The sequence below is a fragment of the Poecilia latipinna genome, unplaced genomic scaffold (assembly GCF_001443285.1).
Source record: "Poecilia latipinna isolate Pla-1442-1.1 unplaced genomic scaffold, P_latipinna-1.0 Scaffold525, whole genome shotgun sequence".
NCBI classification, from domain to species: Eukaryota; Metazoa; Chordata; class Actinopteri; order Cyprinodontiformes; family Poeciliidae; genus Poecilia; species Poecilia latipinna.
Genome location: NW_015113141.1, coordinates 167,746 through 183,106, shown reverse-complemented (window position 1 = coordinate 183,106; position 15,361 = coordinate 167,746). Strand labels below are relative to the sequence as shown.

The window sequence follows — 15,361 nt, the reverse complement described above, 5'->3', positions numbered from 1 at the left end:
CTCTCTCTCTCTCTCTCTCTCTCTCTCTCTCTCCACATCTTATTTCCCCTCTCCTGCTACTACAGTGCACCTTCACTTGTTCAGCCCTCAGTCTGAGAGGAGGAGGATGACATGTGATTGGCCAGGCGGGGACTGGTAGTCCGGGGGTTGGCACTGCGAGGCTTTTCGTTGCTCCCCATGTTCATGTTTACACCTTTGCTGACCGGGACGAGAGGAGACGCGGCGCGCCGGGGTCCGGTGGACAAACTCGGAAGTAAAGTCTTTGGGTTATTATTATTTTTGCTGGAACCTGTCAGCGTTTTATCTTTTGCGCTTCTTTTTTGTTTTTGTTTTGTTTTTGTTTTTGTTTTAGCATAACATTTTATTTTTATTTTTTTTATTATTTATTTATTTTTGGCGCTTTCGTTTAATTTCTCCGTCCAGCGCAACGATGCGTCAAAGTTTTTGGTGACTCTCAGTGCATTTGTGCGCTAAGGGCTGGGAACCAGGTCAACCTGACAGATCCTGCCTTTAAAAATAGTGAAACATCTCAAAACAAACTTTTAATGCGAACGGAATTAAAGTTTGGGCGATGGATGCTTTTTAAACCAAAGGACAAGATTAACTCGCGTTTTTGTACAGTTGATGAACTCGAGGGCGTTCAAGCCAGCCTCATCCTGTGGGTAAAGACCGTGCAGGACAGTAGCCCCCCTCGGTGCGGAGGCGCAGCCGGAAAAGATGTGCCCTCTTCGGATGCAGCGTGACCAAATTGCCGGTCCTTTGGTTCTTCTCCTGGTCTGTGGATTTGTGGCGTCTGGCACGGGTAAGTTTCAACTCACATGGCGAGACGCGCGCACAGCATCCAGCTGTGCTCACAAAGCGAGCATTTTAATCAGTTTGAAGAATTTAAATCAAAGTCATCCAGGTTACCTCTAAACCCCAGAGTGTTGTCAATGAAGGGGGGAGCAGCGCGGGGGTCTGGGACCTCCTGCTGACGAGCGTTTTCTTTCTTTTCCACACAGCAAAGTCTCAGCGTTACAGTAAACCTGAGCTCAGAGCTCTCTTTTTTTCTTGGAGCGGAAAAATCAAAGTCCCCCGGTGCGCAGGGAGTAATTAAGGTTTTGCTCCATGCCTTCCTGGCCTCTCCACCGAGGAAAACGCAAAGAAAAAGCCATGTGAAATGAAATAACACTTGACAAACTTTCTCATCCTCAATAAAAGATACATCTTTTTAAGCACGGGTTGCTACATTTCCTGGGAACCCGCTTATGAAATCTTGAAGTTATCATTGTAAACTATTTATGCTTCTTCAATGTATTTTTCATTATGCTGGAAAGTTGCAGTCAGAGTAGCTCAGACTGAGGAAGGGACAGGCTGGGATTTGAGTGGCATGGACTGGTGTAAAGTTCTCACACTGTGATAACTTTGTGTAGAAATACCACAACATGACAGTACATACACAGAAAATGAATCTAAACATTTTCATAATTGCTTTTTTTCTCCCCTACATCTTAAGGACAACTATTATTACGGTACTATTTCCACGGCATCTAAAACATCTTAAATATTGTAATAATGTCATTTTTTTCATTTTGATGTTAAACAAAATTGTTGAAAAAACACAACTGGCTGCTAAACTTAAATACTTCATAAAGCTTTCCAACTGTAGTTTAATAAGATGTTTATTTATTCAAAGTGTTGGGTGGCATTCACATAGTATGATGCTGCCACCATCATGTTGGTTTTAGTTTTCACAGAAGCATAGTTTGTCTTACTTTCTTTCTTTTTAACATATTTTTATTTTGGAAAGCTAAAAAAAATTACAACAATTTGATTTTTAAAAAAAGTGTAGATAGCTTCTTTCAGCCAGCTGTCCGGAAGTGTGACAGCAAGAGGGTCAAAGGAAGGGGAGCATTCAGGCACTTTAACTGACATCTCATCAATGTAAATGGTTGGATCAATGTGGCTGAACATTTTAGCACTAGTCTGTGAACGTTAAAAAATAATTAAAGTCTTGATACTGGTGATCAGCCCCTCCCTGGTTGGACCATTTCGGTTTTGGAGCAGGCCTGTTGCCAGACATAAAACCATACTTCAATAAAGTGCAAACCCCCAAATTTTCTTTTATATACAGTTTAACACAAAACCTGAATGGTTCAAATATTTTTTAGACTGCAAAAAATGTTACTAAAGATTTAAAAGCTCAGACTTTAAGTCCATTTTCTTAATGTGTGACAATAACTTAAAAAATATATTAAACCTGAAAGCAGAACTGTGAAAAATCTTTTTTTAAGTTAAGGTTATAAATGGCAGGTTTCAAATCTTCTTCACTTATCTTCCTATTTGGAAATTAAAGTTAGAATTGATGTGAGAAAATTGCAGTTTGTATAAATAAACGCAACATTTGTTAACAGTTCAAAAGTTTCATCGTTCAGGTTGCCATAGAGTCCCAACCAGTTTGACCTGCAATCTTTTAAATTGGATGTTTGGATGCTTTGGTCACAACCCCCAGTATGACAAGTTTGGTGACTCCGATGTCCATGTAACACTTTGAGACTCCTACGTCATAGTAATGACTCTTTAAATCTCATTTCGGTTTAGCCTGTTTGCAGCCAAGTATAGAATCATCCTCCCCTCCCTTTGTCCGACCAGATTGAAAAACAAGGCAGAAATCAGAGGGTTTAGTGGATTGTGGATTAAGCGTGGCGTTCAGTTGGTTAAAAAAAGAACAATGCGGCGTGCTTTGGGGACAACATCTTAGACGACTCTGAGAAATAAATCTGATTCTCTTTTTTTTTCTTCTTTTTCTTCTTTTTTTGTGCTGTGATAGTAGTAATCTTTTGTAGAAATGTATACAGTCTCCCAAGATGTTCATAATTTTTTAAAGGCCAATAAGATATCCCGGCTCATCAGCAGCACCACTACCACCTCTGCTGCCAATAGCTCCCAAGGTCCTTGTGGGTTTGTTATTCCCTGAAGCAGGGCAGAAAAGCAGCTTAGGTTTATTAAAGTTGTTAGCTTTTCTGAAATCCTTTCATGAGAATTGTTGATAAAAAAAAAAAAAAAAAAAAAAAAAAAAAATTGAAGGCCTGCAGGGAATTCCGATTAGAGAACCAGATTAGGCATGGGCCGGTTACTGGTATCATACCACGGTTTAAAAAATCTATGATTTCAAATATGTTTAAAAAAAATTAAAAATTGCATCTTGTCCTTCCAGATAAATGAAATCTCCATAAAGTGCCAGTTCCTCCAGTAGCACTTCCCCCTCCTTTACCTGTTGCAGTGCACTGCCGGTCAGCTGCCTGAAAAGAAAGCCAGGGCATACATAAAAAACATGGCCAGTGATGTGAAAACTAAAGGACCTCCTCGCATTACTTTTATTACAGCCCATTTGTTTTGAAACTTCACTTGGCACGCTGAGAGCCAGCTCTGTTAAACAGTCTTCTGTAGATAGTCACCTGAGACCAGCTTCTTAAACCTTGTAAAGACATAAACAGCATAAAAGTTTAATAGTCTGAGCAAGAGTGCAACAAAAAATAGCTGAATTAAGAGCGTTTGTGTTTTTATTTGTGAATGAATGTTAAAAGAAAAGTTAAAGTCATAGTAATATGCCATGTTACTATGTTATAGGACTCTAGCAGGTGCAGGAATAATGTTGTCTATACTAAGTAAAAGCACCTACGTCACTCATTTTATTATTAAAACTTTGTGTAAATATGCTTTATCATACCATGGGAATCTCATGCTGATCCAAGCTTAGAGCACATGTAGAAGAAGGAGGGGGTGAAGGACACAATAGCACAGTGTGCACCAGTAAAGTTTCTGTCTGGGAGAGAGGAAGCCAGAGATATATTTATGGCAGACATGATGGGATGGACGGATTGCATTTATCTTCTCTCCCATTGTAGGTAAACCTTTCCTCTGCTGCATCATCCCCCCACGATCCTGTCTCAGTTTCTCACCATTTTGTGGATCTGCTGAGCTTTTTACTTTAGAGCTTTTTTTTTTCTGTGTTGACATATACATTAATTACCGTGTTGCCAGGAACACTTGTCTCAAGTTACTACCCTGATGTCCATTGTTTTTGCAGCATGTGTGTGTGTGTGTACTGCTCCATTCAAGGCTTCATTATAAAACTGAAAGAAGAAAGGGATGTTTATACATAGTTGGTGTCTTTAAGATGAATAGATTCCCAGCAGCACCAATCAGAGGCAAACTTGTGAGCTTTGTTTAGTTTAGATGATTAAATCTTTTGGTAATGCTCAGTAATTATTTACTTTATTCCTTCCTTTCACTGTTTTTAGCATTTTTCTATTAGAATTTAGTAGAGCTAGCTCGTTCTCGCTCCTCCACAGCCTGATATAGAAAGGTAAAAGATCAGCATTTAAAGAACTCCCATGTGCCAAACCGTTTAAAAACAAAAGGCAAAATTATCCCGAAGTTGACATTTTAAATGGTCTTTAGCATCTCAGTGATTACTGCAGCCTGAGTTGAGAATAAAGAGTCATGACCCGAAATCTTAAGATTTTCTAAGGGTGTCAAGATTCAAAAATCCAACATGTGCCAAAATAAAAGTCAGAATTTAAAAATAATAACATAGAGAATTGGAAAATTCTTATCTGACGACAGTCTTGCTCTCGCTTGCTCTCTCACAGCCTCGATGAACCGCAGTCAGTTCTTGACATGTTTTAGAAAATACTATTTTCTTTTGAATATCCTGTTGCATTCAGTAACCATGGTGTTTTCACTGCAGCTTAGTATCTGATCAGGTCAGGATTGATCAGGCTGAAAATCGGACGATTCTGACTAGCAGCTGAATTTCTGGTGCTTCTCTTCCCAACAGGTAAAGGATGAAGCAGGTGGAAGGGTCCAGACTGTAAGACAGCAGGGGAGCGAGTGCGATTTAACTGGGCAGTCGGGTGTTGAGCATCAAGAAGCACAACCTGTCAGACAATGAAAGAGAAATTCAATTTGCTTTCTCATTTGTGTCAAGTTTTGAAATCCTCTTCCCCGCGAACATCGCTTGAAGCCTCTGGAGACTCTTGTTCTTTAATATTACATGCCAGCGTGTAAAAGGCTTCTGAAATATTTGTGCCCTTGTTCCGTGGAGGGGTCAGGAGACTTCTGCAACTTTCAGACTGCCAGAGTGTGTGGTTTATATTCACGGGAAGGAAGGAATGTGACAACAAAGCTTACCTTGAGCAGACACCTAAGTAGATTTGGCTTCAAAGACACTCAACAGATTGAGATGTCAGATTAGATTCGAGTGTGTCTGAAACATGTAGTCATAACAAAAGTGCTGTCGGGCCGTTGCATCCGCAGAGGTTTGGACAGGTGGTTGGGCAGCGCGGATAAGCAGCTCTCTGCGAACCAGGCCAGATCCGCGGGCCAGTTCTGCTTGCACACCAAGCCGGACCGCATTCCGTCCTGAGGCAGTGCATTAGTTTTATGGCCGTCAGGCGGCAGGGGATGGGAAGGCTGGCCAGCCCCTGCCCTCTCTGCTGTATTATTCATATGTGCAAAGTGGTCTTTTTTAATATTTAAAATGTGCTTATGATGCTCAAATTCTTGAAATCTGAGATGGCAAAAGAGAAAGAGGTGGGAGGGGAGCTGCCGCTGAGTTCTCCTTAGAGTAACTGACACGGATGGCTGCAGGAGGTGGTGAAGGATTTTTAAAGTCCTAGTCCACATTTATAAATTGTGTCGTCTGAGCAAGAGGACCAATCGCAGCTGGGAGCTATTAGAGATGATGCCCTTGAGCTGAATAACAAAAATTTTATTTAGGATGATGTTTTCCGTCTTTAGGCAAAAATGGCAAAAAAAAAAAAAAAAAAAGAGGAACAGGAAGAGAAACGGGTCTGTGAGAAAGACATTGAAAGACTAATCTCAGGGAAAGGCTTTTAAATATTCTTTATGGGGAAAAAGCTGAAGAAGAAAACTGTATAGCAGTAGCATTCAAGCATCATTAAACCTCTGGCACAGGCCAGACTCAGAGGTACTAAGATGGGGAGGAGGAGGGAAAAAAAGATGGAAAAGCATTCAATGTGCACAGAAACGAAGTTATTGCTAGCAACATCAGGAGAAACAGTAGTTAAAAAGAAAGATATTGTTGAGATGGGAGGTGGGGGGTTGAAAGTGAAAAGAGACACACAAATCTACCAAGAGGATGTTTTTATTAAGGCTCTTATCGATGGAAAGAGCTTGCAGTATTAAGAGCAGACATGTTTAATGCTTTGCCAATACGGTGCATGTTAGACGACGCTATAAATCTGCAGCAAACAGCAAAGGGCTCTGTAAGAGAGCAAAACAACAAGGTAAATGGGAGAGGGAGCTGACTATGAAGAGTGGGAAGTGAAATTACAGTTGTAGTTGAAGAAAGGCTTTGAGCAGATACTGCCGTGGCTAGGATATAGCTTCAAGCACAAGCCACTGTTTCTTCTGCAGAGATAGTAGCTTAAAGTATTTATAGTGATTTAATCATTTTGGTTTAACTGTCTTGTTTGTCTCAGACTAGAGGAACTCCTAAAATGTGTCCCAGGTTTGAGTCAGTATTGGATTGTCAGAGTATAATAATATTCTGCAAGAATAACAGTTTCACATTATCAAAGTATTCACGGAAGAATTGTGTGTGAAAATGAGCAAAATCTGTAATCAAAACTCATTGCATTTTGAATACTCCACAGGTTCAGACATGGAGCTGTGCTAGTGTTGTGCCCAGAGTCTGACCATGTCCATGTATATGATGGAGGAATGCATGTGGAGGGCTCAGCCTAAATGCCTCTGCAGTAATCCAGATTATGCTGAAATAATGTTTTCCGTAGCTGTTTTGGGGTCGTTCATCAACCGCCCTATATGTGTTGAAACAGAAATTCGGACTTGTTTAATCACATAGACTTCAAATCATTTCCATAAATACCCTCTAATTTTTTTTAAGTTATTTTATAAAGACTGCATCCCACCTTGTGACTTTCAAAAAAGTGTTGTTTTTTTAAAACAGTTTTCCTCTCAGTGTCAGTGGGACTTCAGTTTGGTTTCTTTTCTCACTTTTGTTTTGCACTTTAAGTCACTGACATGTTGCTTAAAGGCTCTGTTTTGGTTTGTCTTCTTGTATCTCTATTCATCCTCTGTTTAGCTCCTGTTTCCTGGTGTTTTCAGCTCATACAGTTTTCCTCCAGTTCTCCCACAGCTGCACCCTGTTTTTAATTAGACTCACCTGTTTGTCATCTGGTAATCACCACCCCAGTTGTTGGATGGATAGATGGATGGATGGATGGATGAATGGATAGTTTCAGTGACAGATGGGAGTTGAGTTTCTGCTCTGCCAGCAGGACGGGGTACCCCCTTCCCTTCCATCACGCCCTGTGGGGGCAGATTGGGTGGAGCCGACATGGAGGCATGAAGAAAACCTCTGTGGGGTTCCATTGTACTTTAGATGAATAGGACACTCCAAAGGGCTTTTTCTGCCCCCTTTGTGTGGAGTAAAGAGGGACAGCAAGAGAACACACACACACACGCACACACACTCCTTCACAACTTCGCCAGGAGTGCTGCTTCCTTTTATCTGCTTTCAAAAGGTGTGTCACTATTGCCCAACAATTCATGCAAGTTAAACTTGTTTGAGCTGAAAATGTCTGATTCTCCCGACGATTCATATGCTAAAGCAAGCTTGATGACATCGAATGTTAAGAAGACAGCAGCCTCCCACACATGCTTGCATGCACCCACTGTGGTTTCTGCGAACCAGACCCACGTCCCGTTATGAAGAGGTACCGTTTGTGTGTCTAATACTGGCAGACCTGCTCGGCCGCCAAGAGGAAAAAGTGAGTTAGCGCTGGAATTTTCATTTAAAGATTTCAGCGGCACTCGGAGCGTCGTGACCAATAGGATCTGGATTCTCTGCGGGGGCTCCAGCCAGATCCAGAGCAGCCACTTTTACCCCTAAGTCGGCACATACACACGTTGTAAAAGCCATAGCAGTGAGGACCGGAGATCGGAGACTGTGTCAGCTCCTGATTGGCCGCTCTCTGGTCCAGCTCTCTGCGTGTGTCCTCATCTTAAAAGAGGGTTTTTCAGAACATATAGATTCCCCTCATCCTCTTAGTTGAGGTTTTTATTTTGTCTTCAAAGGGCCAAGTCATCTCTGAGACCACAGTCTGTTAATGCTTTCGTGTGTGTGTGTGTGTGTGTGTGTGTGTGTGTGTGTGAGTCAGTGTGTTATATGGGCTTGGATAACTGCAGGAAAATATATCTAAGGCTGTGTTGTTATTGCCGTTTACATCAGTGGAGAAAATGTGCTGCACTAATAAAGACAGCAATTTTAAATGGATAGTTCAGGATTTTTAAAGTGAGGTTCGGCTAAGAGGTTACGTGCACTTAATATGTTACATCACTCTCTTGGTATTTTCATTTAGTATAAATTCAGATTTGTTGGTCCCAGAGGCTGGAGCTAACATTTAGTCATATAAGGGGCCAAGAACAGAGTGGATTTCTATTTCAACCACATCATAGCAGCTACAGGAATGATCTTTTGCGAATCTTGAACCCAAACAGAAGTCAGTAGATATTAGAACAATAAATGGAGGCAGTGTTCTAGCAATCTTTTCTAGATGAACCATAAACTGTCAACATTGTTTAGTGTTTACAATCAATGTAGATACAAAATACAAAACGCGGCCGCATTGAGGACGAAGTCCTCTATACATGGGTTGCGCTTTACCCCTGCACCACCGCAGTTCTCAGTTTCCATCAAGTTTTATGCACATTTTGAAGTATCTTGTTGAAATGGTTGCTAGAAAAGGCACATTTCCAAAAAGAAAGCAACTTTAGTTTTGAAAAAAAGCTTTTACGTTTTCTTGAGATGGTTTTTGACTTTTACAAAAAAGAGTTAATGCACAAAACGGGACATGAAAACACATTTCCTGAATTAGTTCTGACATGGCAAACTTTTCCATCCACTGGTGGGTCTCTGCCTTACAAAAGGCACAAAATTAAGCAAAATTTTTAAAGCCAAACTTTAGGAAAACTATGAGGAAAACCTTGTAGTTTTGAGTTTTTGCTGGTCAGGGCCAAATCAATTTTAGCCACCTGTTGCATCTCGATGTTTAAGAAAACTCTGCTTTGGAAATGAAGGACTAATCCTTTCTCTAGTGTTTGTTTTGTTTTTTTACCAATTTCTCACACAAAGCTACAACCCTTAAAATCAGTATTAATTTACCACTGTCATAACTTATTTCTTCTTCCCTCAGTTTCATGAAACTCTAGTGGGCATATATGCATAGCTTTGTATCCTCATGTATGCCAACCTCTCTTTCACTCCATCATCATTTCTTTCAGTAAGAGTTTGGGAATTGCTCTTTAGAAGGCAGCGTGAAAAATCCCATTTTTCTGGGTGTAACGCTTATTAGGGTCCCATCTGCCCTTGAGGTACTCATGAATGCTGGGAGGTGTCTGGGTTGTCGAGGAAGGGCAGAGGAGGGGGATCGGGGGGGGGGCATTGTCATTCCTGTGTGTAAGTGGATGTGGGAGCCACTGGGGGGGCTCATGCGAAGTGCGATCAGTCTCTTAACGCTGCAGAGCGCACACTGAGCAGCTGGTGTGTCTAAAGCAGGGGAATGACACACAGACCTCCCTGGAGAGAGGGGCATGCATGTGCACACCTCTGGCAAAAGAAAGAAGACGGAAATCATTTAGCCTTAGTCTTTGTGGCACGCAGCTAAGCAACAGCAGGACTTTCAGATCATTTACTTTTTTTTCCTTGCTTGGGTTTAAAATTAACTTGGATGATGTCTGTTCTATGTATTAGTGAGTGTAGGTGTGTGCAAGAAGGAAAGGGGCACTGCTTTGATGGATTGTATGTGATTGGCTGCATGTCAGACGGCTGCGACTCCGTGATTTAATGTAGTGCTTGTTGTGGAGCCAAAGCATCATGTTTGTCTCTTAAGCTCATTGTCCCTGTCTGTTCAGGGCGTTGATCTGCTACTTAATCAGAGGCTGGAAAGCGCGTAGTTAAACTCTCGTTGACTCTTCTGCTTTTTTTTTTTTTTACTTTCTTTTTTTCTATTTTCACCCAGAAATGCACTAATCAGTTGGCAGGTGATCAAAATTGGCCAATTTTTCCTTGATTGGCTCTAATACATGATCTGCAGCTTAATTAGTTAAAAACATCTGAGTACATGTTTTATTTATTAAATGCATAACAACTAAAAAAATCCAATACTAATTAACAAATGCAACATCTAACATTTTAAATGAGATTCCAGGAATCTGAGTGAAAACACCCCAGAGTCATGTACAAACAAATGTCGACTCTAATAATCTAATTGCTCCACATAGAATAAAAATAAACCCTTCAGTGGCCCCTTAGTGTGTGTATACTTGTGTTCCCTTAATACGGGTTATGGATGGAATCCCTACAGGATGATGCTGCCACCACCATGCTTTTAAAGATAACAATAACTCTCGTTTTTGCAACCAGAAGTTTTTCAAACATGCTTCTTTCTTGTAAACGTATCCTTCTTTCAGCCATCTAACAGTGTGCAGAAGCAAGAGGAAAAGAAAAGTATTAAGTTATTCTAACAATCAAAAAGCTGGAGAAAACTCGAAATCTTGTGCCTTTACTGGATTCTCATTTAAAGCACTTAAAAATGTTGACATGATGTATGGCAGAAAAATGTGGTCTCTATATTGCTGCGCCTTTTTTGAGTTGAATAAAATATTAGGATAAGCGACATGAGCTTTGATGCAGTAACGATCACGTAATTCTTTCAATTTGAGTTGGATTCTTCTGCCAAAAAAACAAAACAAAAAAAAACCCATGACACATTTTATTTCTTCTAGATGTTACATCCCTGGTCAAAGTTGGACTGAGAGAAAATTTGAAATCAGCATTGGTATGGAAAAGCCTAATCCGTGCATCTCTACCATGTTACCTTCTTTCAGCTTCTCTTAAACCCTTCCCCATTTTTTTGATCCTTTAAGATCTTGCGTAGAAAAAAAGTCTGCTATGCAAAATATAGAGCTTCATCCTCAGAGTATAAGCAGATGCATACAAACAGCCGCAGTTGCGGCAATAATCCCCATTTCTGAGCAAACACTCTTGGAACCATAGCAAAGAGCAGCGTGAAAGAACGGGATCTGGCCTCATCCACTCTTTAATTCCTCCACCCATCTTCAGCTTTGGGACCTAATTCTTACTTCTCCTCTCCATGCTCTGACTGGGAGCAAGCACACAGGAAAAAAAGACTCCCTTCTCACTTGGATTCAGGTCTTAATCAAGGGTTGACAAGCATGTCTTGGCGTGGTTTGTGTGTTTGGTGTGTGTGTGTGTGTGTGTGCTTCACATTGATGGGGAAACAAACTGAATTACTCAGGTATCACTCTGTTTTTCTGCTCGGGTCACAAAGGGGTCGTACTCTCTCTCTCAATCAGTCTGTTCATACCGACGCGCCGCTTCTTCGCTCTTCTGGCAGCTCTTCGGATTGCGCAGAAGGAATCCTGTTGTGGTCACCATGCAAAGCGTCATGCATCAGCCGCTGCGGAGTAAGGAGCCATTTGTGCAAAGCAGAGGGATGAGAGATCTCATATAATGTGGCAGATGTACCTGCATGTAATTAAGGCTAGATTTAAGTGTCGGAGCAAACATGCGCATTGAGTGTGTCAGCGGGTGTGTGTTTCAAGCCTCTTACCTGCTGCTGACCAGATGGGCTCTGCAGACGACCTCACGCTCACCTCTTTTCCCCTCCGCTCTGCTTAGATTAGCTGGTGAGCCGAAGTAAGGCGCAGGCATCGTGGTGGACATATGAAGCCCACCACCCCCCACTGCAACGGCCAGTCCCTCCCCACACACACATGTACAAACAAATGCAGAGCACATATGCAGACCTCATTCTTCACATTAGATATTTCAGATGACAATATGTTGTTTGTGCGTATGCATGCCTTTGAGTGTGTGTGTGTGTGTGTGTGCGCAGCACAGTCTGCTGTTTATGGGGATTATGAAAGCAGATGGACAGACATGCTGACTGGTGAGGGTTCATTAACTCTGGGTGTCTCTATTCTGACTCTCATGCTGCTGTTACTCAGCCTCAGCTCACAACTAGTTCAGCAGCCAGAACGTGCGTGCGTGCGTGTGTGCGTGCGTGTGTGCGTGTACTTGTTCAGCTATCCTATTTAGGTTCATTACTGGCATATTTAATGAACTACTGAAGACCAATGGGCCATATGGGGACCAAAATCTGGTCCTGATATAGAGGTAAGGTGTGAATTAGGTTTTGGTTAAGATCAGGGTTAGCTGTATACTAGTAATTGTTAGGGTTAGGGAAAATGTCTGGTTTAGTCATTAAACTATTGTTCCTGCACAATATTATGCTGCGTTCCACTGTTAATCTGGAACTCGGAAATTCTGACATCACAGTCGGAAAAATCCACTGGAGCAACTTCTGAAGTCTGGAAAATTGGGTGCATCTCCAATTATCCCCAGTTATTTGTTTATTTGTGGATGGATGGATGGTTTGACTTCTTGTCCAGATCAGAAAATATAATTTTCCATAGTTTTTCTGCTTATTTCCACACAAATTAAATGTTTTTCCCGAGCTCCCCTGTTTTATGAACCAGAATTATTTCTAAAAAATAAAAAGCAGCAGGTGAAGCACACTTCATCCCATCAAGCCACAGGCAGCAGAGAAGCTTTACTCTGAGGTGACCCAGCATCTTGAGGCCGGGGAGCGTCTCCGCAGCATTCTTCCGCTCTGCTAAGGGAGATGAATAGTTACAGCGGATCATTAAACACAAAGCATTGTCTCCCTTTCTATGGCTTCAACCTTCACACTACAGCCAGCTCTCATCCTTATCTTCTGTGGCTTAATTAAAGGAACATGTATCACGTAGGGACAGACAGACACACACACCTGTGGAGAGGCAGACAGGCAGACAGACGAGCTGGCAGATTCCTGGACAGATGGGTTGTTTGGAGCTCCTCTGAGGCCTCACAGCTATCAGACTCAGACAAATTGAGAGCTAGAGGCGTGATCAGAAGTAAGAACATCAGTGAGGGGAAAAAACAAAAAATCAGAATGCTGCAAACACAGTGATTAATCATTCATTTTACAAAAAGAAAAATAGTCTTTTTGATGATATTGAATCTTTGTTGTTCCAAATGAAAGTGGCAAGCGCTCCTCACTGTCTTCACTTCCTCATAACGCATTAATGATAATTAGTCAACAAAGCAGAAGAAAAAATGTAAGAGAAAATCATCTTTCATGTCCCATTTTTGTCTGATAAAACACTAAAGGCAAAAAGCCCACACCAGAAGCATTACATCATAAATCACATTTATTTTTAATCAAGACATCTCTAGAAGTGGCTTGATGCCACATGTAGGGCGGACGCCAGGACATGTTGGCGGGCTCATTGTAACCAATAAAAGAATTGGCACCGCATTTGCATAAGCATTTATCATTATTATTGCTTAAATTCATTTATCTGTAGCACTACTACATTCAACAAATCTCATCTTGGGGCACTTCACAAAACAAATATGCCCATCCATGTGTAAACATATAAAATCCCATTCACTTCTTTTTTTTTTTCAATTCAACTGAACTATTGATTTGATTGATTACATACAAATAATCCAATTGTAATACACTTTAGCTGAATACAGTTGATCATATCAAGCCAATTTGAGTATAAAGAAACTCAAGTGATTACATCATGTTATTGACTATGCAGCAAAAATAAAACACAGATACACTGAAGCAGATGCACTTTGTGTAAAAAAAAAAAAAAGACACCAAGTTAATAGGGGGAGTATTAATTTCACTGACTTTGTCCAGGAAAAATACACTTTTAAACACTGAAGTACTAGTCCAGGAGTGCTCTGTAGAACATCTAGGAGAGTATGCAAAGATAATAGCAGTAATATCAGGAATCAACAATAAAAACTCAATCAACTAGTAAGGAGTTGTTTCTATGACACAGAGAGTTGACAAAGTTTGTGGTAGGAATATTTTGTTCAAAGGTTTTGTGCAGGAAAGACAGACTAGCTACCCAGAAACACACCTGACCAGGAGTACTTTCTACAGAACTAAAAAGCAGCAGAGTGAACACACAGGGTTAATGACGACAAAAGCTCAGTCAGTGAATGCATCCAGAAGAAGCACACAGCCTTAAACAAAAGCATGGAGAGGAAATCAAGCAATTAGCAGCAATGTCCCACTCAGTAGATCCGCCCTTTGTCACACCCTTACACAAAATCCCTAAGGAAGTATTAGTTTCTGTGGGAGGGAAACAAAAGAGGTTACACAAAGTTAATGACAGTCAATAGCTAAAGAGGCAAACTAAAGTCAGTACCAATAAGTGAAGTTTACTTTCTATGGAAAGAAAAAGACCAAGAACACATAAGTTGTTGGCAAAGTTAGTGGTAACTATATATCTGCCAATGGCATCATCCAGGAAAGAGAAAGAGCTATCACTGATATAAGAAATAAAAATAAGAAAACAACACAAAGTTAATGGCAGGAATAAATTCTTTCATTGCTTTGGCACAAAAGAGAGACAGTTAATAGGTGTGTACCTTCTATAGAAAACAAACTAAGTATTCAAAGTTATTGGCGGCAGTAAGAGCAGGAGAAATATCTATATGTCCTCCAGAAGTTTAAGCTTAAGACTGAATTAGTCGAACTGTAGGAGTTACTGACAAGGAAGAGCCACAAAAACTAGGCAAAATGTTTGTTGTGTATTATGCATCCTTGGCATAAGTTCATAGAGAAAGAAAACTGTTTGAACAGATTGTACATAGATATGTAATCATGCAACTCCATGGCAACTCTCTCAAAACTGAAATTTGCACTTGGCTCGTGTCGGATGAAAAATGGTACTAATCACTCTCTCGAAACGAGCCACAAGAAGCATCTTAGGCTGCATTCACACTCAGATTTTTATTAAAAATGGCTTCCTGAAATGAAGATTGTGACAGTTAAAATGAGATTAACTTCACTGGTGTTACATTATTTCATTAAATTATTTCACCTCGGTTTGTGTATAACTCACAGAAAGTGGGAACAATATTCTATAATTGTCATGAAACAAAATTTATTGTAATTTTATTGATAAATGTTACACACTGTGGTTATCATGCATCTGAGTTTTCTAAACCAACAGCAATAACAACAATAACAAGAAAAAAAACTATTTCAAGACCTACAGCACCCATCGCATTAACAAGTGAGTGGATATAAAAAGCCTTTCATTTTTTTGTAGCACTAAAAAAAGATTTTAAATACTGTGTTCCATAAGTTTTGGATGATTACCTAGCCAACTTATTTATTATTAGATCAGGTGACAAAGTTTACATTTAAAATTTAGTAGATTTTGCAAAGAGACG

General features: G+C 40.5%; 1 protein-coding gene across 3 annotated transcripts in view; it reads left to right on the top strand.

Annotated features, from left to right (window-relative positions):
- The first annotated feature begins 81 nt into the window (after positions 1–81).
- unc5b (unc-5 netrin receptor B) overlaps positions 82–15,361 on the top strand; it is a 76,641-nt gene continuing 61,361 nt past the window's right edge. For all 3 annotated transcript variants that reach the window (XM_015040754.1, XM_015040753.1, XM_015040752.1), the window contains exon 1: positions 82–802. In XM_015040754.1, the coding sequence (XP_014896240.1) occupies positions 718–802 (85 nt within the window). In that variant the 5' untranslated portion in view covers positions 82–717. The remainder of the gene's footprint in view (positions 803–15,361) is intronic.